Source organism: Giraffa tippelskirchi, chromosome 8 (assembly GCF_054371585.1).
Source record: "Giraffa tippelskirchi isolate mGirTip1 chromosome 8, T2T-mGirTip1v1.2.pri, whole genome shotgun sequence".
In the NCBI taxonomy this organism is placed as follows: Eukaryota; Metazoa; Chordata; class Mammalia; order Artiodactyla; family Giraffidae; genus Giraffa; species Giraffa tippelskirchi.
Window position 1 is genome coordinate 62680988 of NC_137282.1, and position 23574 is coordinate 62704561.

Consider the following 23574-nt stretch of genomic DNA (forward strand, 5'->3'; position numbering starts at 1 on the left):
CACTGCCTTCACATCATACTGGATGCCCCAGCTAACGCAGTAAGACGAGAAAAGGAAATTAAAGGTATACAGATTGGGAAGGAAGATATATAAAACTATAGATGGTATGTTCAAAGATGATATACCATCTACAGGAAATCAAAGAATCAATCTTACAGCAAGCTCATAAAATTCAAGATGTATGGGTTATACTGTGTCCCCTAAAAAGGGATGCTGAAGTCCCAACACCCCACACCTCAGAGCACGACCTTATTTGGAAATAAGAGTCTTTACAGAAGTAATCGAGTTAAAATGAGGAAATTATGGGGAGCCCTAACCAATATGACTGATGCCCTTAAGAACGGGAAATCTGGACACAGGACAGACGGGCACGATGGGGAGCTCTGTGAAAAGTCACGGGGAGAAGACAGCCACGTGAAGAGAAGGACTGGAGAGAATGCTTGCGATGGCCAGCGAACTGTCGGAAGCTGGAGTCACACAATGGATTCCCTCTCAGCGCCTCCAGGAGGAAGCAGGGCTGACAACACCTTCATTTCAGACTTCCAGCCCAAGAACTGTAAGGCAATAAATTTCTGTTATTTTAAGCCACCCTGTTTGTGGTACTTTGTCACCAGCAGCTGCATAGAAGTCAAATGCTTTCATATGTTGTCAGCAATTTTAAATTAAAAAGCCTAAATTAGCTTCAAAAAACCAACATGCCAAGGCATAAGTCTAGCAAAATATGTATAGCATCAAATCAAGAAAACTACAAACCTCTGATAAATGAAATCAAAGAACTAAATAAATGGATATTCCATGTCCATGGATATGAAGACTCAATAGTGTCAAGATGTCAGTCTCTTCTCATCTGTAATTCAATGCAATCTCAATCAAAATTCCAGCAAGGTATTTTGTGGATAATGACGGATTAATTCTAAAAGTTACATGGAAAGTAAAAAGACCCAGAACTGGCAACTCAATGTTAAGGGAGGACAAAGTCACAAGACTGACACTGCGTGACTTGCAAACGCATGTGGATGTGGAAGGGGCTAGAGAGCTCACGGTGTCTCTCTTGTAGGAAGGCACCAACTCCACTCATGAGGGCTCCACCCACAGGACCTCATCGCCTCTTACCGGCTCTGTCCCCTAAAGCCACTGAGATGGGGGTCAGGACTCCAGCATGTAAATCTGGGGCACACAATACTCAGACCATTCTGCAGGGTCAGTTAGCCGGGTCTGAAATAGGGACGTGAGAGGAGGGGAACTCCAAGCGAGGCAGCTGAGGGAAGAGGAGAGTCCAGGAATTTGGAACTGATCTTAAGATGTTATAACAGAAGTTGGCAAAGTATGGCCCACAAGTCAAATCCGACCCACTGCCTGTGTTGTAAATAAAGTTTTATTGGAACACAGTCATTAGTTTATGTATTGCCTATAGCTGCTTTCATCTACAAAGTCAGGGTTTAGAAGTTAAAACACAGACCATACAGTCCACGAAGCTGAAAATATTCTCCCCAGCCCTTTACAAAAAAAGCCAGCTGACCTCTACGCTAGAAAAACTTACAGATGAACTAAGGTGTATAATGCAAGAGAAAGAAAACTATTAAAAGCTTCAGACAAAACAAAATGGTATCTAAGAAGAAATATATAATCCTTGCACATTACAAGCTAGGTAAACACCATTGACTGACTTATACCTTTAGAATCAACCAAACACATGAAGACTATGCTTTCAGAACACACGTACTACCACCCTGACAATCTGAAGTCAGACATAAAGATGCAGACGGCAGGCGCTGGGAGGCGGTGAGAAGCCAGGCACAGGCTCCCACAGCCCGTCCCAGCTGAGCGGGAGCACAGAGAGGAAGGGGGACGCTGGGGTGGGAAGAGGTGGCTCCAGCAGCTGCCAGGTCTGTCAAAGGGCTCCCATCCACAGACAGCAGTGTCTGCACCGTCCCGAGATCAGAAAGGAGCAAACAGACCCTGGAAGCAGCAACAATTAGAAAAGGGCAAGCGGCTGCCTGAGGAGGGGCTAGGGGCTGGGAGGCGGGGCCGGGCTTCTCACCACAGGCCTTTCGCGCTACGTATCCGACATCAATTACTTTAACAACGTTTTCAATATTGGGTTGGCCAGAAAGTTCATACCTTCTTACAGAAAAATTCAAACATTTCGGCCAACCTAATATTGAAAAGTAACCTATAGAAAATGTGATCGACAGGAAGAGAGACTGTCCCACGGTATCCTTTTATCACCAGCTGGTATGGGGCGTTTCTCCCCGCCCCCCACCACGTCCCCTGCATGTCTGCCCTCTAAGTGGCAATCCGCATACAAAGTTTACATCTTCAGTTAATACAGAAGTTGGCATTTTTCTATCAACAATGAACGCTCCTCAAGATGTTCAAACACCACTTCTATTCATGGGCTTCTCTGATAGCTCAGCTGGTAAAGAATCCACCTGCAAAGCAGAAGACCCCGGTTTGATTCCTCGGTTGGGAAGATCCGCTGGAGAAGGGATAGCGTACCCACTCCAGTATTCTTGGGCTTTGCTGGTGGCTCAGATGATAAAGAATCCACCCGCAATGCAGGATCCCTGTGTCAGGAAGATCCCCTGGAGAAGGGCAAGGCTACCCACTCCAGTACTCTGGCCTGGAGAATTCCATGGACTGTATAGTTCATGGGGTTGCAAAGAATAGGACGTGACTGAGTGACTTTCACTTTTTCTGTTCATACCTTTCTTCTCTGAAAACAGCCGGGAAGCTCTGCTTTGAGTCCAGTGACTCCTCTGAACCAAAATGCAGCTGGGACGCTCTCTGCTCACTCTCCCTCACGGGGCGGTCATCTAGAGAGACACCACGGGAAAGTAGCAGACCACGAGGCAAGTGCCAGGCCCCTCCATGGCATGCCTGCCGGCCTCCCATCGGGAGTACAGGCGTCCTGCTGCCCACTCAGCCGCACATGCACGTGACCAGGGGCACTGCCCTGTTCTGGGGCCCTTCCCTCCCCTGAGGGCCTACCCACCACAGAAGCCCACGGAGATGCTGAGCACTGATCCCCGGAGGCGGCAGCTCACACCCAGCTTGAGCCTCAGACAGGAAGGGAAACACACACGCAAGTTCACATGCAGGCATGCCCTTCTCGTCTCCTCTTGACACATATCCTGGGTGCTGCCCCAAACCACACTGAGCACCCCTAACAAGTGTCCATGGGCGAGGAGCCCAACACATTGGATAGAGTGCCCAGGCCATGTGCTGGCACCCAGGGCTTACCTCTTCAGATCCTGGGGACCGGAACAGGAGACAGAGCCAAGCTTAACCGTCTCCACGTGTGCCCTGGACCCAAGAAGCCCCCACTCGTCCACAGCCACGCCTCCTCAGGAGTACCCGAGCAAGGCTGCCCTCCCAAACGCTGGAGGTTGGCCCTCAGGAACTTGTCAGGACCGCCCCAGAATTCCTCAGGAAGCCGAGCCCACAGCGCCCCGAGGTGCGCATCCTAGTGAGAAACAAGGACCAAGGTGTGGACTCTGCACGGCAGCCCCGGCCCCACGCGGGGTGCCCCCAGGAGCCCCTCCAGACACTGCGCCTCCGGCCCTGCCACCACCTCGCCTCAGGGGCTCCGTCCACCACAGGCCGGTCTGAGGCCTCTTGGGCTCTGCGCTCTCACGGCCTAGAGGCGGCCTTCATGCCAACAGCTCACGTCTCTGCTTGCTCAGCCTGAGCTTCACTGAGTCAGTGCCATGCCCCTCACTCTGAACTCAAGCTCCATGTGGCCAAGTCCAGCGCAAACCCGTCTCACCCAGACCACACCCTCTCCGCACGGCAGCGGCCCCCAGGCCTGGCGAGGGCCTCCTCTGCTCCCGGTCAGAGCGCTTAGGTTACTCTCTCAGAGCTCGCATGGCACCTGGCGGAAGAGCGGGCCTTCCAAGAGCTCCAGGGCTCCGGCAACACGGACTTCAATGACTCCCCTTTTTCATGTCTGAGTACCTTTCAGACTGAAACAACTCTATAAGACAGAATCTAAACCTTTTTTCACAAGTGAAAACTAATCATTTAAGACTGAAGACTGCAAAACTTTCAAGAAGGATTGTAATGCTTCTGAAAGAGTCAAATTCAATGGTTGACAGAATACTTAACACAATCAACTAAGGATACAAGCATTTAATCCTCCCAAATATCTAAAAAGGAACATTAAACACTGAAACCCTAAGTAGGTCTGAACAAACAGTGCGCCTCTGGGGGTCAGTGCCCCAGGCCCAGGCCGGTAAAGCCTAACCATGCAGCCAGGCTCCCCAGAGCCACGGCCACCAGCCTGTGGACAAGGAAGTGAGCCAAGGCAGGCACAGCCGGGGTGCTTGTGAGAGACGCTCTGTGCAGCTGAGGGGGCAGAATCCAGAGTGTCTGCAGGTCCTGTGAACACTGAATGGGCAGGAGCCATGGTCTGCCCGCTGCCCAGCGTCTATCTGACAAGCACTGCCATGTGGCTCTCATTTCACTATCTCAGCACCTGGGAGGTGGAGACACCCTGAAATCCCCTCCAGCCTCTCCAAGTGGTCAAAGGCCATCTGAATGAACATGCGGTGATCACTGGGGGCACAGGAGGACCCCACAATCAGACAGTCCTACACCGCCACCACGCGGCACTTCCACAGGAGGACCAGGTCCGAGACCCTAAGCCCTCCTTCCCTAGGGCCTCACAGCTGGCACACCCTCAGCTCCGGCTACAGCTCCCTCCTCTGAAGCAGGACGCGGGGGTGGGGCAGGGGGCAGTCAGCAGTGCCTGGGCCACACTGCTCACAGCACAGCAGCACCGGAGAGCCAGGTCAGACGGTGAGGGCTCTGGCCTCCCTGAGCACGACGCTCCTGACCGGGCATGGCTGGTGGGCACCCTGGTCGCTCAGCCTGTAAGCCCGAGAGATTCGGTTCTTCTTGGGACACAAGCCACCGAGCCCAGGCGGCAGCTGCACCTGCCAAGAGGACCTCCCGCTCTCTCACGCTGTCCCCCAGGGAGCATGTGGCACAGCAACCTCTCATTCGTGTGCTCCAGGCGCGTGCAAAACCAGGCTGCATCCAGCCATCGGGCTGAGCCTGGGACAACGCCCAGGAGGCCACGTGAGGAAACAGGACAGCAGAGCTGAGAGCAGCCGGAGAGCCGAGCCGCCCACACCCGGGGCCGCCCCTGCGCCCCGGCCAGCCCGGCACGCACTCGTGGCCACAGGAAGCAGCGCCCTGCCGCCTTCCCAGGCGGCTCTCCTGTGAGAGGAGGAAACCAGCTTCCCTCTCCAGAAGGGCCAGCCCCAAGAACACGAGCGGGGCGCCGAGCGGGGCTGGGCGCGCGGCCAGCCTACCCAGCTGCTGGAGCCCCGGGAGCATGTGCACCACGAAGAGGCGGTAGTCAGACTCGCTCTTCACCACAGGGTTCAGCCGCAAGTCCACGTCCAAGAGCCCCGCGAGGGAATGGAGCCGGAAGACCTCCGCCAGCGAGGAGATGCGGTTGTAGTAGAGGTTGAGGCTCTCCAGCGCCGTCAGGTACTCAATGCCCTGCCAGGACAAATGCAGGGTGAGATGGCATCGACACACACACACACTCCACACATACCCATCACCAGACGGCAGAGCAAAGGGGAGCTCCGCGCGAGCTCTGCTCACGGGCCGTGAGGTGCCCAAGTGGGTCAGTCTCTGCAGGGCCTCACATGCCAGCTGAGAGATGCATCAGACATCACGCTTCCACACCCAGCCCTGTCAGCGGAACCGCCGCTGCCCCCATTTCACAGATGAGAGGACTGAGAGTAGCCTGGACGAGAACTTGCACCAGACTCTGACGCGAGGGTCAGGGCTCCTAACCAGGTCAGGGGCACTGACAGACTCGTGCTCCGGGGCAGTGAGGTCCTGCCTCCCTTTCTCCCCACCGCAGGCCCTGGCAGTTCACACGGCGTTCCCACGCGCCATCGCCTGGTGACTTCCTGCCTCCTCTCCATCGCCAGCTCCTGCCATGTCAGGCACGCGAGCCATTCAAGGGCCCAAGGCCACGAACAGTCAGACACACACAGGAGAGAAGTGCAGCGTGGATGCAGAGGACAGCTGATGCAGGATGAAGGACAGGCACGCACATGCTCATCTTTCGGGCCTTTTTTCCTTTACAGACACAACCATCTTCATCAGAGAGCAGTGATTTCACGTAATAGTTGGAATACGATGTGATGCATAAGAAATCCAGCTCACAGCAAACACAAGAAAAGCAGCACAGCACTTATAGTCACTTTACATGTACAGTTTACAAGTTTTAGAAGCAGTCATAAAACAGATAGCTTTTTTTTTTTTTACCGTAAATGTATTTCCCACTGCTCTTATACCAATAAATTTTAAGAAACAAACCTAAAACTTACCTCTAGACTAACCAAGGAGTTTCGTGAGAGATCTAGAGATTTTAGACCTGTTAAATTCATCAAAGAATTTCCTAGGTGAGTAATCTTTTCTTGGTAAGTTCCAGGAATAGATAGTGACCGAAGTTCAGCTAAGAATAGAAAATTAAGAGATTTTAACTTTATTATTTTACTGAAAATAAATTATCACAGTAATTTATTCTCCCTCCAAAAGCCACTCACCAGGAAACCCTCCTAAGGGGGCTGCCACTACCACACTGCTCAGCCCACTACCTCTAAGCCTCCAGGCAGGGATCATATCTGAAACCCACTCAGGAGCTGACCTGACATCACGCCATTACGGGTGAGGGCCAGTGGCACTTGAGGGGCACCACATGCTTCTCTGTGACACACCCAGTAAGCACTCATAAGACACACGTCACTACAAAAATAAGTTTCTCTAATGAAATAGACACTGTGTTTGGATACACCAAGTATTTTCCTGGGAACTTTTGTTTTAAAACACATTTTGATTAAACACAAAACTGGTTTTTGGGCTTCCAGTTTCAGACAAGACAGAGCGGACACATTTCACCCTATTCCTCCCCATTTATTAAACCTAAAAATCCTGGACAACAACATGGGAAGCAAGCGCCTGGCAACTGAAACGTGGAGGCAGAAGGCCAACTGTCTATGGACCTAAAAAATGGTCGAGCACCGGGGGTTGGTTTTGTTGTCTCCTATACATCCCAATCTGAATGCAAGAGAAGCTGGCCACCCAGAAACACCCATGGACATCTACCAAAAGATATTGGTAAGCCTGCTGTCCACTGTCAAAGATGGACAGTGACGGCCTTGCAGGAGAGATGGCCTTGCAGGACAGACTCCTGACAACCCCAGCCCCACTCCCACCCAACACCAAGGGAAAATCATGGACCTTGTACCGCTGGCCTTGCACAGTGGCCAGCACTGGGACCGTGAGAGTGGGCCTGACCACTGTCCTGGGCTGCCTGTAAGGAGGCGTCTGTAGAGGCTATGTGTATGACAGGGGCCTGGCCACAGCCTCAGCAACAAGGCAGCATCCAGGTAGTGACAGAACTGAGTAACAAGATTTAAACAGGTAGCAGAATCCCAATCAAAATCATCAATCAAAAATGATGAAGAACTAGGAAAATCTCAAACTGAATGAGAGAAAACAACAGACACCAATAATGAGATGAGAGAAACCAGAATTATTATCTAACAAGGATTTTAAAGCAACTGATACAAAAATACTTAATGAGCAATTATGAACATGCTTTAAAAAATGAGAAAGTAGGGATTCTTGGCAAAAAAACAGAAGATATAAAGAAGAAACAAACAGAAATTTCAGAAATGGAAAATATAATAACTGAAAGAAACAAACAAAAACCATGGGAGCAGCTTAATAACAGAATGGACATGACAGGAAAAAAATCAAAGAGAGTAAATGCAAAGATAAATTAAACAAAATTGTCCTATCTGACCAAGAGAGAAAATATACTAAAAAAATGAACAGAGCTTCAGGGCCCTGTGGAACAAGAAAAAGCAATCTAACATTCATGTCCTTGGGAACCCATGGAGTTCCAATTAGAGTTTCAAGAAGAGAAAAACAGCATGGCTTAAAAAAAAAAAAAAATTAAAGAAGTAACAGCTGAAAACCTTCCAAATTTGGCAAAAAACCATAAACCTAAACATTCAAGAAGTTGAAAAAACACCAAACAGAATAAAGGCAAAAGCTAACATATCAGAATCAAAAACACTAACAGCAATGAAAGAATCTCGAGAGCAACCAGAGACAAAGGCATCACCCAGAGGGAGAAACAACTCCCATGGCAGGGAGTTACTCTTCAGAAACCATGGTGGCCTAAAGGAAGTGCTCTTACATTTTTCAATTGCTGAAAAAAAGAACTTTCATCCTAGAAATCTATATTCTCCAATAACAGTCTTTACGACTAAAGGTGAAAAGGTGAAATACAGATATTCTTAATTGAAGAAACACTAAGAGAACTTTTCACCAGCACACCTGCCCAAAGATAACTGCTTAAGAAAGATCTTTAAACATTAAGGAAAGATAAAAGAAGGAAATCTGGGACATCAGGCATGAAGAAAGAAAAATGAAACAGGTAAACATGTGGGTTAATGCTTCCTCCTCAGCTATTTAAACTGTCAGATGATTGTAAAAAGAAAAAAATCTTATCATTACTGTGGTTCTCAGGTATGTAAATGAAATATCTAGACAAATCATACAGTGGGAGAATAATGAAACCTAAATGGTGGTACACTTGCAGAGTACATCATGTGAAATGCTGGGCTGGATGAACCACAAGCTGGAATCAAGACTGCCAGGAGAAGTATCAATAACCTCAGATATGCAGATGATATCTGCATATATCATGCAGGGTGGCTGCATTCCCTGGTGGCTCAGAGGGTAAAGTATCTGCCTGCAATGCAGGAGACCTGGGTTTGATCACTAGGTTGGGAAGATCCCCTGGAGAAGGAAATGGCAACCCACTCCAGTATTCTTGCCTGGAAAATCCCATGGACAGAGAAGCCTGGTAGGCTACAGTCCACAGGGTCACTAAGAGTCAGACATGACTGAGCAACTTCACTTTCACACACATGATGCTACCCTAATGGAAGAAAGTGAAGAGGAACTAAAGAGCCTCTTGATGAAGGTGAAAGAGGAGAGTGAAAAAGCTGGCTTAAAACTCAACACTCAAAAAACGAAGATCATGGCATCTGGTCCCACCACTTCACAGCAAATAGATGAGGAAAAAATGCAAACAGTCAGAGACTTTATTTTCTTGGGCTCCAAAACCACTGAGAACGGTGACTGTAGCCATGAAATTAAAAGACATTTGCTCCTTGGAAGAAAAGCTATGACAAACTCAGTCAGCATATTAAAAAGCAGTGACATCACTTTGCCGACAAAGGTTCATATAGTCAGGGTATGGTTTTTCTAGTAGTCACGTAGAGATTTGAGAGTTGAACCATAAAGAAGGCTGAGCACCAAAGAACTGATGATTTTGAACTGCGGTGCTGGAGGAGACTCTTGAGAGTCCCTTGGACTGCAAGGAGATCAAACCAGTCCATCCTAAAGGAAATCAACCCTGGATATTCATTGGAAGGACCGATGCTAAAGCTCCAATACTTTGGCCACCTGATGTGAAGACCTGACTCACTGGAAAAGACCCCAATGCCGGGAAAGATTGAAGGCAGGAGGAGAAGGGGGTGGCAGAGGATGAGATGGTTGGATGGCATTATGGACTCAATGGACATGATTCTGAGCAAACTCCAGGAGATAGTGAAGGACAGGAAGGCCTGGTGTGCTGCAGTCCATTGGATCTCAAAGAGTCAGACACAACTGAGCAACTAAATGACAACAAAAAAAATGGTGGTAAAATTTCTATTTTCACTTGACATGGTAAACTGTCCACACAAGTAGACTGTGTTAAATCACATGAACACTGTATACTGTAATATGTAGAGCAATGACTAAAAAAGCTATACGACGAGATATGCTCAGAAATATAACAGATAAATCAAAATGAAATAATAAAAAAATACTCAAGTAAGGAAGGAAAGGGCTTCCCTTGTGGCTTACCTGGTAAAGAATCTGCCTGCAATGCGGGAGACTTGGGTTCAATCCCTGGGTTGGGAAGATCCCCTGGAGAAGGAAAAGGCTACCCACTCCAGTATTCTGGCCTGTAGAATTCCATGGACTATATAGTCCATAGGGTGGCAAAGAGTTGGACATGACTAAGGAAAAGGAAGGAAAGAGGAAACACAGAAAGGAAGGAAATAGGAAACAAAAGAAGAAAAAACAAAGGGAATAAACAGAAAAATAATAAATGGCACACATAAGCCATAGTAATATTAATAAATGGTCTAAATATACTATAAAAGAGAAGCTTCCCTGATGACTCAGACGGTAAAGAACCTGCCTGCAATGCAGGAGATGAGGAATCAATGCAGGGTTCGATCCCTGGGTCAGGAAGATCCCCTGGAGAAGGGAATGGCTACCCACTCCAGCATTCTTGCCTGGAGAATTCCATGGACAGAGGAGACTAGCAGACTACAGTCCGTGGGGTCACAAAGAGTCGGATACAACTGAGCAACTAACATTTTCACACTGTAAAAGACAGAGGTTAGCAGAATAGATTAGAAATTAGATATAGTATATACTGATTCCCTTGTTAATTCAGTCAGTAAAGAATCTGCCTGCTATGCAGGAGACCCGGGTTCGATTCCTGGGTGGGAAAGATCCCCTGGAGAAGGAAATAGCAACCCACCACAGTATGCTTGCCTGGAGAATCCCATGGACAGAGGAGCCCGGCAGGCTATAGTCCATGGGGTCACAACAGTTGGACACAACTTAGTGACTAAACCACCACAGACTGTCTACAAGAAACTCATTTCAAATATGATATATGTAAGCTTACAATGAAATAGTAAACAGATAGATAAAGACATGCCCTGCAAACACCAGACAAAAGAAAGCTGGAGAGGCTACACTCAGTTCAGTCACTCAGTCATGTCCAACTCTTTGCAACCCCATGGACTGCAGCATGCCAGGCCTCCCCGTTCATCACCAACTCCCAGAGCTTACTCAAACTCATGTCCATTGAGTCAGTGATACTATTCAACCATCTCAACCTGTCATCCCCTTCTCTTCCTGCCCCCAATCTCTCCCAGCTTCAGAGTCTATTCCAGTGAGTCAGCTCTTTGCATCAGGTGGCAAAAGTATTGGGAGTTTCAACTTCAGCATCAGTCCTTCCAATGAATATTCAGGACTGATTTCCTTTAGGATGGACTGGTTGGATCTCCTTGCAGTCCAAGGGACTCTCAAGAGTCTTCTCCAACACCACAGTTCAAAAAGTTCAATTCTTTGGCATTCAGCTTTCTTTATAGTCCAACTCTCACATCCATACATGACTACACTAATTAGGCTACACTAATATCAGATAAAGTAGATGTCTCACTGTAGAAAATTATCAGGGATAAGGAGGAATACTACATATGCTACAAAGGTCACTCCAATATGAATACATAAAAATCCTAAATATGTATGCACCAAATAGCACAGCTCCAAGACATATGAAGCGGAAAGAGAAACAGACAAATCCACAACCACAGTCAGGGGTCTCAATACCTATCTCCTGGTAATTAAGAGACTCACTGGACAGAAAATCAACAAGGATAAAAAAGAACTGAGCAACATAAGTCAACAGAATCAAACTGATGTTTATACAACACTCCAGTCAGTGACAGAGTACACATTCCTTCCAACTGCACTTGGGACATATAGGCCAGATCTTGGGCCATAAAACAAACCTCAACAAATTTAAAACAATTAAGATCATACAGAGTGTGTTTTCTGACCATAATGGAATCACATCAGAATCAATAACAGAAAGAAATAAATACCAAACAAACTAGGAAAACCTCCAATCACACAAAAATGAAAAAACACATTTCTGAAGAGAAAGTCAAGGGAAATTTAAGAAACACAGGGAACTAAATGAAAATGAAAACACAACAAAACTTTTGGATGCAGCTAAAGTTGTGCTTAAAGGGAAACTTACAGCACTAAAATGAAAGTCTCCAATCAGAAATCTAAATTTTCATCTCAAGAATCAAGAAAAAGAGCAAAATAAATGCAAAGCAGCAGGAAGAAGAAAACAATACAGAATCAATGAAATTCGAAACCAAAAAACCTATGAAGAAAACCCAAAAGCTGGCTCACTGACAAGTGTAATAAAATCCACAAACCTCAAGAAAGACCAAAAAAGAGAAGACAGAAATGACCAATATCAAGAATGGAAGAAGGATATCACTACAGACCACACAGACATTAACAAGCTAATAAGGAAATACCACAAACTCTATATACATAAACTTAACATGTTAGATGAAATCAGTTTTGCAAAACCCCACACAACGATAACTCACTTAAGGTGAAGTTGATAATATGAATAGTTCTATAACAACTGCCGACATTGTATTTGTAATTTAACAGCTTCAAATACAGAAATTTCCAGGCGCATAAGGTTTCGCTGGAAAGTTCTATCAAGCAAAAATGAACTGGTACCAATTTTACAGAATCTCTTCTAGAAAACCGAAGAGGCACTTTACCCACGATGTCATGAGCTCGGTATTACCCTGATACCAGAACCAGACAAAAAAATAAAAAGAAAAAAAGAAAACTAGCGCCCAACATCCGTCGTGAACACGAGTCCAGAGATCCTCGGCCTGGGAGGAGCGAATGAGTCCTACCACAGGAGAGGTCGCCCCTTCTCCAGAAACGAAGGTGCTTCAAGCTTTCGCAGAAAACCAACCTAATCCAGCTGACTAACGGGTGAAAGAAAACCCAAGTGATGTTACCAATTAATGCAAAAATCACCGCCGCAAAGGCTCCGCAAACGCGCCCCAGAGGAGCTCCCCTCAGACGGCGCGAGGGCGGGGCGGCCCCCGCCCCTCAAGGGCCTCCGCTCGGGACCCCAGCTCGCCCCGGCCCCTGCTCTTCGGGGGCCCCAGGCCGGCGCTCTCAGCCCCACCGCTGCCCCGCCGCTCTTCGCGCTCCCCGCGCCCCCCGGGCCCGCCACCCCCAGCCCACCCCCTCCCCCGCCCCTCAGGCCTGGGGCGGCTCGGAACCGAGCGGTCTCTTTCGGCACCTCTGGCCTGACCGGTCCTCCGACACCGCAGCAGGAAGCCCGCGCCCTCGGCCAGGGCCGCCCGCCCGCCACCCGCCGCCTGGCGCGCACCCAGATCGCAGTGAGGCGCCAGGCCGCTCTTTTCCCGGATCTTCTCCTCACACAGCAATACCCGCCCGCCAGGCGCCATACTTTCAAACGGCGCGCACCTGCCCGCGCCTGCGCGCTGGGGCCGCGAAGGGCCGCGGGGAGGGGCGGTGCCAAGGGGTGGGATCGGGGGGAGGGGGGCTGGATGTGAAGGGCGGGGTCAAGGGCGGGGCGGGGCGGGGCCAGGGCCTGTAAGGTGCGGGGGTGTGGCGTGGGGGCTGAAGGGGGCGGGGAAGGGGCGGGATCGGGGCGGGGATGGAGGCAGGACGGGTGGGCGGGGTCAAGGCCTGTAAGGTGCGGGGTGTGGGTGTGGGGGTTGGAGGGAGGAGCCAAGGCCTCTAAGGTGCGGGGGTGTGGGTGTGGAGGCTGGAGGCCGGGGCAGGGGCAAGGGAGGTGTGGGCGGGGCCAAGGCCTGTAAGGTGTGGGGATGTGAGTGTGGGGGCTGGAGGGAGGGGCGGGGTCAAGGGCGGGTGAGTGGGGTGGGAGCTGACTGAAGGGGCGGGGCCGGAGGCAGGGCGAGTGGGCGGGGCCAAGGCCCATATGGCGCGGGGGATGTGGGTGTGGCCGAGGCAGCCTGGAGGCGGGGTTAGGGTAAGTTGGGGCCCGACCCATTGCATACCTGAGTTGCCGCCCCACTTGGGGACCTCGCCTCACCAGGGCACCTGCCCCAGCTGTGGCCCCTACCCACCCCCAGATTGGGGTGCGTCCTAGGCTGCGGGCCCGCGGGTTCTGCCCGGGGTTGCGGGGGCTTACGTGGGGTCTCGGGGCTCTCCCGCCCTCCACGGTCGGGTCACTCGGCCACAGCGGGTCCGGCTCTGCCCGCGTCCGCATTTCCTAGGTGACAAGCCTGGAGTCTGAACCAGGGGGTTCACGGTATGTCGGGCTCCCTGGGCCTTTTGTGGAGCGCCTCCAGGGAAGACCTGCATGCCCGTCTGTCTGACTCTGCCCCAGGCAGCCCGCGTTCTGGGGGTGCCCTCGCCCGGGTCTCCTGGTGCCTGGGATGCCCCTGCAGCCCCTCAGCCCAGATTTGCCTGGCTTGTTGGTAGCCTCCCCTGGCATGTCACAGCCTGGGTGGTGGCACCAGGGGTGTAGATAAGATTGTAGGGGCAGGTATAGGCGCTGGTGTGGGGCAGTATGGCGGAGTGTAGGAGAGGTGTAGACAGAGGATGTAGGGCAGGGTGTAGACAGGGGCTGTGCTGAGGGGGCTGGGGTGTGGGTCCCCTGCAGGGTACCAGAATCTCTCCTGAGCAGGGCAGGGCTTCACACCTGCTGGGCCAGGTCCCGTGGGGCCCTGTTCCAAGTCATCTATGGAGACCAGCAAACACTCAGTGATACCTTGTAACTGCCCAGTGTCCCGCTTCCCACAAGACCATGGAGGGACTCTGGCACAGCCAAGGCCATGTGGTCACCAGCCGGGGCTGCCAGAGCAGAGCTGGTGCAGCAAGGATGCTAGAAACAGCAAATATCCTGGCTTTCAGAAGTAAACAGGGGCAAACAAAAGGCTTCTGTCACTGACCACCCTCCCCCTCGACAAAAGCAGCTTGTCAGTCAGGGCATATAGCCCACACTCCAAACACCACTGCTTCCTCCTGCTGCCAGTCACTTCAGGTCAGGCAGCCCAATCCTGAGTCCTCTACAGCTTTCTAGAACATTCCAGGGAGGCTTCCAGGGCCCTCAGCCTTGAGCCCCAGACCGCAGAGTCAGTCCATCCCAGAGAGAAGCTGGCCACAGAGATGGAGACCTGAGGATGAGCCCACAGCAGTCATGCACTGGGCAGTCAGGGGGTCCTCCAGGTCTCTGGCGGCCTGGGATGTCTTGGACTTTTCGTGCACTCTATCTGGCCTTGGCTGGGTGGCGGGGGTGGGAGGAGACAGGGCGAGCAGCTGTGGACTGCCCGTGGGCTCTGGGAACCGTGACCTGTTGCATCAGTGTCTCTCCACCCTAGGGTGGACACCGGCACGGTCACTTCAGCCCCGAGGAAACACTGGCCAGCGGGGGGCACCTGGACTGAGAATCAGACTTGAGCACAGCCCAGGGTGCTTCTGCACCAGGCCCTCCAAACGGGAGGCATGGAGCCGCACAACCACGTCCCCACTCCACTGAACGCCTCCAGCAGCCCGAGCTCCAACTCAGACAGCCATTCCCCTGCCAGATGGCAGGAAACCCCCGGTCACAGGCGAGGCACCGCCCAGCAGCCAGGGCTCTGGGGCCTCACCCATCAAGAGACAGGCATCTGGTCAAGGACAGCTGCTCACTGGTTCTTGTGCTCATTCGTTCATAAATGTTGAAGGAAAGAGCCCTTTCCCAGCAGTTTTTATACATAAGGTCAACACCAATATGTGTGAATTGTCAATGCATCATTTTGCCAACTAGCCTGTATCCTAAGTGTGGCAGACAATGGGGTGTGATGATGCCTGCAGCTGTTTGGAAGGTGAACAGGATTGAGAGTGGGCAGGGGCTCATGTAAACATCTTACTATCGTGACTACCTCAACTGAACACAGAACGGAGTCTGTGTTCACATGTGCGTGTAAATGCTTGTATCCAGCTGAGCTTTCAGTTAAGATGCAAGTAAAACCCACTGAACCCAGGAGCTATCAGGGGGACCTGATGTAAGGACAGTCTGCTAGAATCCCCAAAGTGGGCTGGGCTCAGCTTGGCTGGCTGGCAGCCAAACCTCTCTCCTGCACACTTGGCCACGCAGCTCGGTTCACAGAGGCACGGCTCCTTCCTGGCTTTGTCCAGCTGGAGATCCTGCTCTGCCCACAGAGTCCACAGCCCCAAGAGTCCCCTGTCCTGCTGGCCTGGGTGGACCGTCCCCAGAGCTCCTGAGCTGCCTCTATGCCCAGCAGGGCTTCAGCTAGATGAGGAGGTAGCTGAAGCCAGCTTCTCCCTAAAGTTGCTGACACCTAAAAGCCTGAGTTCAGTTCAGTCGCTCAGTCGTGTCCAACTCTTTGCAACCCCATGGACTACAGCACACCAGGCTTCCCTGTCCATCACCAACTCCCGAAGTTTACTCAAACTCATGTCCATTGAGTCAGTGATACTATTCAACCATCTCATCCTGTCATCCCCTTCTCTTCCTGCCCCCAATCTCTCCCAGCTTCAGAGTCTATTCCAGTGAGTCAGCTCTTTGCATCAGGTGGCCAAAGTATTGGGAGTTTCAACTTCAGCATCAGTCCTTCCAATGAATATTCAGGACTGATTTCCTTTAGGATGGACTGGTTGGATCTCCTTGCAGTCCAAGGGACTCTCAAGAGTCTTCTCCAACACCACAGTTCAAAAGCACCAATTCTCCAGTGCTCAGCTGTCTTTGTGGTTCAAAGAACCACGTCCATATATGACTACCGGAAAAACCACAGCTTAGACTATACGGACCTTTGTCGGCAAAGTAATGTCTCTGGGTTTTAATATGCTGTCTAGGTTGGTCATAGTTTTTCTTCCAAGGAGCGAGTGTCTTTTAGTTTCATGGCTGCAGTCACCATCTGCAGTAACTTTGGAGCCCAAGAAATGAAGTCTGTCACTGTTTCCATTGTTTGCCGGTGTATTTGCCATGAAGTGATGGGACAGGATGCCATGATCTTAGTTTTCTGAATGTTGAGTTTTAAGCCAACTTTTTCACTCTCCTCTTTCACTTTCATCAAGAGGCTCTTTAGTTCTTCACTTTCTGCCATAAGGGTGGTGCCATCTGCATATCTGAGGTCATTGATATTTCTCCCTGCAATCTTGATCTCCACCCTGTGCTTCATCCAATCTGGCATTTCGCATGACGTACTCGGCATATAAGTTAAATAAGCAGGGTGACAATATACAGCCTTGACGTACTCCTTTCCCAGTTTGGAACCAGGCTGTTGTTCCATGTCTGGTTCTAACTGTTGCTTCTTGACCTGCATACAGATTTCTCAGGAGGCAGGTAAGGTGGTCTGTTATTCCCATCTCTTGAATTTTCCACAGTTTGTTCTGATCCACAAAGTCAAAGTCTTTGGCATAGTCAATAAAGCAGAAGTAGATGTTTTTCTGGAATTCTCTTACTTTTCAATGATCCAACAGATGTTGACAATTTGATCTCTGGTTCCTCTGCCTTTTCTAAACCCAGCTTTAACATCTGGAAGTTCACAGTTCATGTACTATTGAAGCCTTGCTTGAGCATTACATTGCTAGCATGTAAGATGAGTGCAATGGTGTGGTAGTTTGAGCATTCTTTGGCATTGCTGTTTTTTGGGATTGGAATGAAAACTGACCTTTTCCAGTACTGTGGCCACTGCTGAGTTTTCCAAATTTGCTGGCATATTGAGTGCAGCACTTTAACAGCATCATCTTTTAGGATTTGAAATAACTCAGCTGGAATTCCATCCCCTTCACTAGTTTTGTTCCTAAGTGATGGTTCCTAAGGCCCGCTTGCCTTCATATTCCAGGATATCTGGCTCAGAGTGAGTGAACACACCATCGTGGTTATCTAGGGCATTAAGATCTTTTTTGTACGGTTCTTCTGTGTATTCTTGCCACCTCTTCTTAATATCTTCAGCTTCTGTTAGGTCCATATTGTTTCTGTCCTTTATCGAGCCCATCTTTGCATGAAATATTCCCTTAGTATCTCTAATTTTCTTGAAGAGATCCTTCGTCTTTCCCATTCTATTGTTTTCCTCTGTTTCTTTATGTTGATCACTGAGGAAGGCTTTCTTATCTCTCCTTGCTATTCTTTGGAACTCTGCATTCAGATGGGCATATCTTTCCTTTTCTCCTTTGCCTTTTGCTTCTCTTCTTTTCTCAGCTATTTGTAAGGCCTTACAAAAGCCTGAGACTTCTCAGGAAAAGCAAAACTCTCAGCTCTTTCTGAAAGTATGGAGACAGGACAACTGGGTGTGAATTTCTGCATGGCAGCAATGTGGGTGCGAGCAGCAGCCTCCCCACAGGCAGGCCATGGCTCCATCTGGACAGCCCCTCAGGCCTCTCACCCAGAGAAGTGGGACTGAGTGCCCCTAGCCTCTTCCAGGTGGGAGCTGCCCTGCCTGCCCCTCCCCTAGACACACACCTGCTCATCCCACCGAGGGAGACACAGGGATGAGGGCAGACCTCAGCCGAGACACCAGGGGCCCTGGCCCTCCTGAGGACCAGGGCACCTCTGTCCTGTCTGGGGCCCTGCAGCCTTCTTCCCACCTCTGAGGCTCTAGTGAGAGGCCCTTTGGACCAGGCAGAGTATGACCTGGGGTCGGCAAGCCTCACAGGCCTGCTCCCACCCTGGTCCCTCACCCACCAGCCTCGGTCAGCCACCTTCACTCCTCCCCAAGAACCTGCCTGCGCTGACCCTGTAGATCCCAGCATCACCCTGCCTGCTCAGGAAGCACTGGTTCCCATTGGGCTTGGAGCCCTCACATGGCAGAGCTTGGTAAGCACCCAGCAAGGGGCCAGGCGCTGCCATGCTTTTGAGGGTCATTGGCTACGTCCCCTTTACAGCGGGCAGCGTGGAGGGCAGCAGGGCTGAGAGCCAGGCACTCAGGTTGAACAGTACAGCTGGAGGAGGGGCCTGTTGTGGGGCATGGGGGAGCCAGCCTATGACCAGGCAGGGGTGCCCTGGGCTGGCTTTCTGGCCTGTGTGTCTTGGGCAAGCTGCTTTCCAAACGCAGTCTTCTCATCCCTAGAAAAAAAAATTAACAAGGTTCTCCAGGAGAGTGGTAGTTCCCAGCCCTGTTCAACCTTGTCTATTTACAGTGTAGGGGGTGGAAACCCTCTCTACATCTCTTACAGCTGTGGTTGGCCACTTCTGACTGATAAGAACTAAGCAGGGGGCTGCAATGGCACTTGGGGGTAAAGTTTTGATTTTCTGGAAAAAGGAATAAGTATAGGCGAAATATGCCAGGGCTTTCTCTTTTTGTCTTGACACAGTTGTGATGCCTGGAGCTGCAGCAGCCATCTTGGCACAATGAAAGAGGAAAGAACTTGACATCACAGAGGTGTCCAGCCTGTGCTCCAAACCAATGCCGGTCGCTGGACTCCAGCCTCCTGGCTCAGTGAGAAGAGACTAATGTGGAATGACTGGTGCTGCAGCTGAAGGCATTCCCACCTGATCCTGGGGTCTGTTGAGGTGGGAGATGTGTGGTACAGACTAGACCACACAGTCAAGCATGTTCAGAGCACGTGCAGCTGTAAGGCAGATGTGTAGAGGCAACTCTGCCAAAGGAGGGCTCCCTTTCCACTTGGGGAAGACAAGACATGGTCCCCGAGGAGGAAGGGGAGAGGGTAGGGGGTGGGTGCTCCTAGCAGAGGAGTGGGGAGTGAGAGGCCCCCAGGCTCAGTCAGGGAAGAGGAGACGGACCGATGGACCGGTCACTCCCTCTTCTCAGGGGCCCAGTGTGGCTCTGAGTGTGGGTCCAGCGTGGCCCAGCCCAAGCTTCTTGATGATGATGGAGCAGATCAGGGCGAAGTACAAGCAGAACCTGAAACTTAGCTGACTGGTTCCCCAGCTACAGAGTGAGTGTGAATTCTGAAGCCATGCCTTCTGCCCTTTGTCACTTATAATGATCAACAGTTGAAAAGAATAGTCAATGATGAGGCTGCCAGAGAAGCAGACGAATGTAGAGGGAATCTTTGCTTCGGGAAGCGTACGGTTTACTGGATAGTGTGTTCTGTGAGACTGAAAAATGCCCCTCCCCCCAGAGAATCCCTGTGAGACCTGCGGAGCTCCTGAGTGTTGCCTTGTGTGTCAGAAGATGAGGTTAACTTCAGGGTCTTGGGGGGATTTTCTCCTGGGTTACCTGGGTGGGCCCAGACACCGTCACCGTGTCCTGGTAAGAGGAGAGCAGACGCAGACGCACAACGTGAGGACCACACGCTGATGGAGGCGGAGTGGGCGTGATGCAGCCACAGGTCCAGGGGTGTCTGGAGCCCCCAGGAGCTGGGAGAGGCAGGGAGGCCCCTCCCTGAGGCCCTGTGCAGGCGGGCACGGCCCTGTGACACGGGTACCTGTCCGCGTGGTCACCGTGACCCTACCTGTGAGCCTGTGCAAGAGGCTCCTTGGTGTTCTGCACCCTCTCACATCTCAGGGGCACCTGGAGGGACCCGGAGGCCCAGGCAGGTGTCCCGAGAGGGGCTTTGTCAGCCACGGAGTCTCAACCGACAGCCACAGGATCCCCGGGGTGAGGGGCATCGCTCGCCACCCACCTGAGCTCAGCTCTTCAGCACTGACGGAGACCACCCCCAACGAGACCCCACAGCACCAGAAAGGAGGGGAAGTCATGTAGCCAGCCTGCCACAGAGGGCCCAGGCACAGGCTTTCTGGGGCTGGGTCCCCTGGAGTCGTATCACCTCAGGTATGCACCTTCCTCGGGACCCTGAGGGAGAGACTGAGGCGCCTCCTGGCCTCTGTACTTGTGTGCGTGCCCAGTCGTGTCTGACTCTTTGTGACCCTGTGGACTGCAGCCCGCCAGGCGTCCCCGGGATTTCCCAGGCAAGAATATTGGAGTGGGTTTCCATTTCCTCCTCCAGGGGATCTTCCACCTGGGAAGCCCCTTTCTGTACTTACTTGAACTCAGTCTCATTAATGGGTTCCTTCAAAGGGCTCTTTTCAGTCTCAGGGAGCAGGAAGCAATATCCTTTCAAAAACCAATTAGCTCCATATTTTGGCTCATTAAATAAAGAGTTTTTCCTTTGGACTCCATTGATTTTTGAGATAGTGAACAATGGGCTGACTCACCTGTTTGCAGCCCCTTTCCTCTGGGACCTTTGAAGTCCCGGCAGGCACCTGCTCCGCACAGGGTGGGGCCCGGTCACGTCCTGCAGACACACACCTGAAATCTCACCAGCTTCATGGAAGTGAAAAAGCGGGCTTTGATTTGCTGACATCTCCCTGCAGGGAAAACGCCAAGAGGATTCAAAGGGCCTCGGAGGGGCAGGACAGAGATGCGGCGCTGGGCCAGGTCCAACTTTCAACGTGGGTGTTTGAGCTGACGGCGAGGTCGGCTGTGATCCCCTGGCGAGGGCACAGACAGAGAAAAGCCAGTGGCGAGCAGTCACCTTGACGTGGAAACAGGCGGCTCCATCGCCCGGAAACTACCTGTGCGCTTCCCTTTTGTGGTCAAACCCTTCCTCCAGCCCAAACCCCTGGGAAACCTTCATCTCTTTCCCCATCTCTGAGGTTTTGTCTTTTCCGGAAGGTCATGTAAATTTACCTTTTGAGGCCGGTGTCCTCACTCAGCAGCGTGTGTTTGCAGTCACCCACGTTGTCATGGGATCCAGTGGTTCGTTCCTTTTCACTGCTCCCTAGTATTCCATCCGTGGACACCCACTCACCTGTTGAGAGACATGCAGTTGTTTCCAGTTTTTGACTGTGGATTAAAATTACTAAAAAAAGAGTCAGGTATAGATTCTACTGTGAATCAGGTTTTCATTTCTCCAGGGTAAATGTCTAGGGGTTACATAGCCGAATCATACGGTAAAACAATGTTGAACTTTAAAAGAAGCTCTTGAAAACACCCGTTGCCAGAGGGGCTGTGCGACATCCTCTCCCGCAGCAGCGCAGGCTCGTCGGGTTGCCCTGTGTCCTTGTCAGCACTTCATCCTGTCGAGTGTTGCAGTTTTCCTTTCTTTTCTTTTTCCTCTTGTGCTGTTCTGATAAATGCAGAGTAGTATCACATTGTGATTTTAGTTTTTATTTTTTTATAACACACACATAAACATATAGACAAACATCGTGGTTTTCATTTGCTCTTCCCTCATGACTAACAATGTTTAACATCTTTTTATGCGCTTACATGCCATCTAAAATTCTTTAGTGAAGCGTCTGATAAAATCTTTTGCCTTTATTAACAGAGTTGTCTGGTTGTTTGACACCTGCTTCCCAGGTGGCGCGGTGGTAAATAATCTGCCTGCCAAAGCAGGAGATGCAAGAGACGCCGGTTCCCTCCTTGGGTTAGGCAGCTCCTCTGGAGGAGAAAATGGCAACCCACTCCAGTATCTTTGCCTGGAAAATTCCATGGACAGAGGAGCCTGGTGGTCTATAGTCCATGGGGTCCCAAAGAGCTGGACATGACTGAATGACTAACACTTAATCTAGAAAAATTTGCTGAGATTTTTATTGGAATTGCATTAAATACATAGATCAATTTGGGGAGAACTGACCTTTCACCTTATTGAGTCTGCCAGTCCACACGCACTTTATGCCTTCTTTGATTTCTTTCTTCAGCTTATTGTCATTTTCAGCTTACAGACCCTGTCATGCTTTGTTGAGTGTGTGTACTGGGTGCTAGGTCACTTCAGTCGTGTCTGACTCTTTGCCACCCTGTGGACTGTAGCCCATCAGGCTCCTCTGTCCATGGAGTTCTTCAGGCAAGAATACTGGAATGGGTAGCCATTCCCTTCTCCAGGGGATCTTCCCGACCCAGGGATCAAACCCTGGTCTCCCGCCCCTCCTGTGTTGCAGGCAGATTCTTTACTGCTGAGCCACCAGGGAATGTACATGCTATGTATACATATGTATCCATTAAATCTGTACATATTTTATTTTCTTTGGAGCAATTAGGAATGGCTCAGAGCTACAAATTTTGATCTCCATGGGTCTGTTGTTAGGATATAAAAACGTGATTGAGTTTTGTGTGTTGAGCGTATATTCTGTGACATTGTTGAATTCTTTTTTGTAAATTCCTTAATTTTTTACATAAAAAATCGTAATACCTACCAGTAGATATGGTTTTATTCCTTTCCTTCCGATCTGTAAGTCTGTGTGCCTTTATCTTCTTTTGTGCTAGGACTTCTAGCGCGATGTTGAGAGGGGTGGTGAGAGCAGACCCACGTTCCTTAATTCAGATTTTGGGGAGAAAGGATTCAGTTTTTAGCCATTGAGTGTGATGTTAGGTGTACATTTTTAAATAGAAGACTTTCATCAGGTTAAGGGTACTCCCTTCTATTCCTAGTTTGCTGAGAATTTTTGTCATGGATGGATCTTACATTTCATCTTTTTTTTTTTTGCATCATCTGAAATGATCACATAGTTTTTCTTCTTCATCTGTTAAATATGGTAGATTATACTGGTTGAATTTCAAGTGTTTATCCAGCCTTAACATCCCACTTAGTCACAGAACATTATCATTTTTACATCTTGTTTAGTTTGACTTTCTAATATATTGTTGGGCATTTTTGCATCTAGGTTTATGAAGTGTATTTCCACGCAGTTTCATTTTTCTGCTGTCACTTGCCTAGTTTGCTGTCAGGGGGATGCTGGCCTCGGAACACCAGGTAGGAAGGACTGTTCCTCTGTCTTCCAGGGGAGACTGCGTAGAGTTGGTTGTTTCTTCTTTAAATGTGTATAAAGTTCACTAATGGAACCATCTGTATCTGGAATTTTCTTTTTTAGGTTTTTCACTACGAATTCAATTACTTTAATACAAGAAGGATTATTTGAGCTGTTCATTTCTTCTTGTGTGAGTTTTG

The 23574-nt window shown here is 50.1% G+C and overlaps 1 protein-coding gene and 1 long non-coding RNA gene across 20 annotated transcripts in view; one reads left to right on the top strand and one right to left on the bottom strand.

The window, feature by feature from the left end:
- The window catches only part of CEP72 (centrosomal protein 72), a 42310-nt gene extending 29083 nt beyond the window's left edge, over positions 1-13227 (bottom strand). For 11 of the 19 annotated variants that reach the window (XR_014062802.1, XR_014062801.1, XM_081522286.1 and 8 more), the window contains exons 1-4: positions 13118-13227; positions 6357-6484; positions 5319-5511; positions 2708-2816 (exon numbers count right to left, since the gene is read on the bottom strand). Coding sequence is in view for 15 of the 19 variants with exons in the window: in XM_081522286.1 (XP_081378412.1) it covers positions 2708-2816; positions 5319-5511; positions 6357-6484; positions 13118-13196 (509 nt within the window). In the remaining 4 variants the exon portion in view is untranslated. Of the gene's footprint in view, positions 1-2707; positions 2817-3243; positions 3467-5318; positions 5512-6356; positions 6485-9957; positions 10113-10297; positions 10486-13117 lie in introns of all 19 variants that reach the window. The other 8 variants (XM_081522287.1, XM_081522296.1, XM_081522300.1 and 5 more) reach the window with 5 other exon arrangements.
- A 377-nt stretch (positions 13228-13604) lies between these two features.
- Positions 13605-21498, top strand: LOC145518277 (uncharacterized). The gene is made up of 3 exons (XR_014062803.1): positions 13605-13744; positions 19036-20459; positions 21002-21498. It is a non-coding gene; the product is annotated as an uncharacterized LOC145518277 (long non-coding RNA).
- Positions 21499-23574: the final 2076 nt, after the last annotated feature.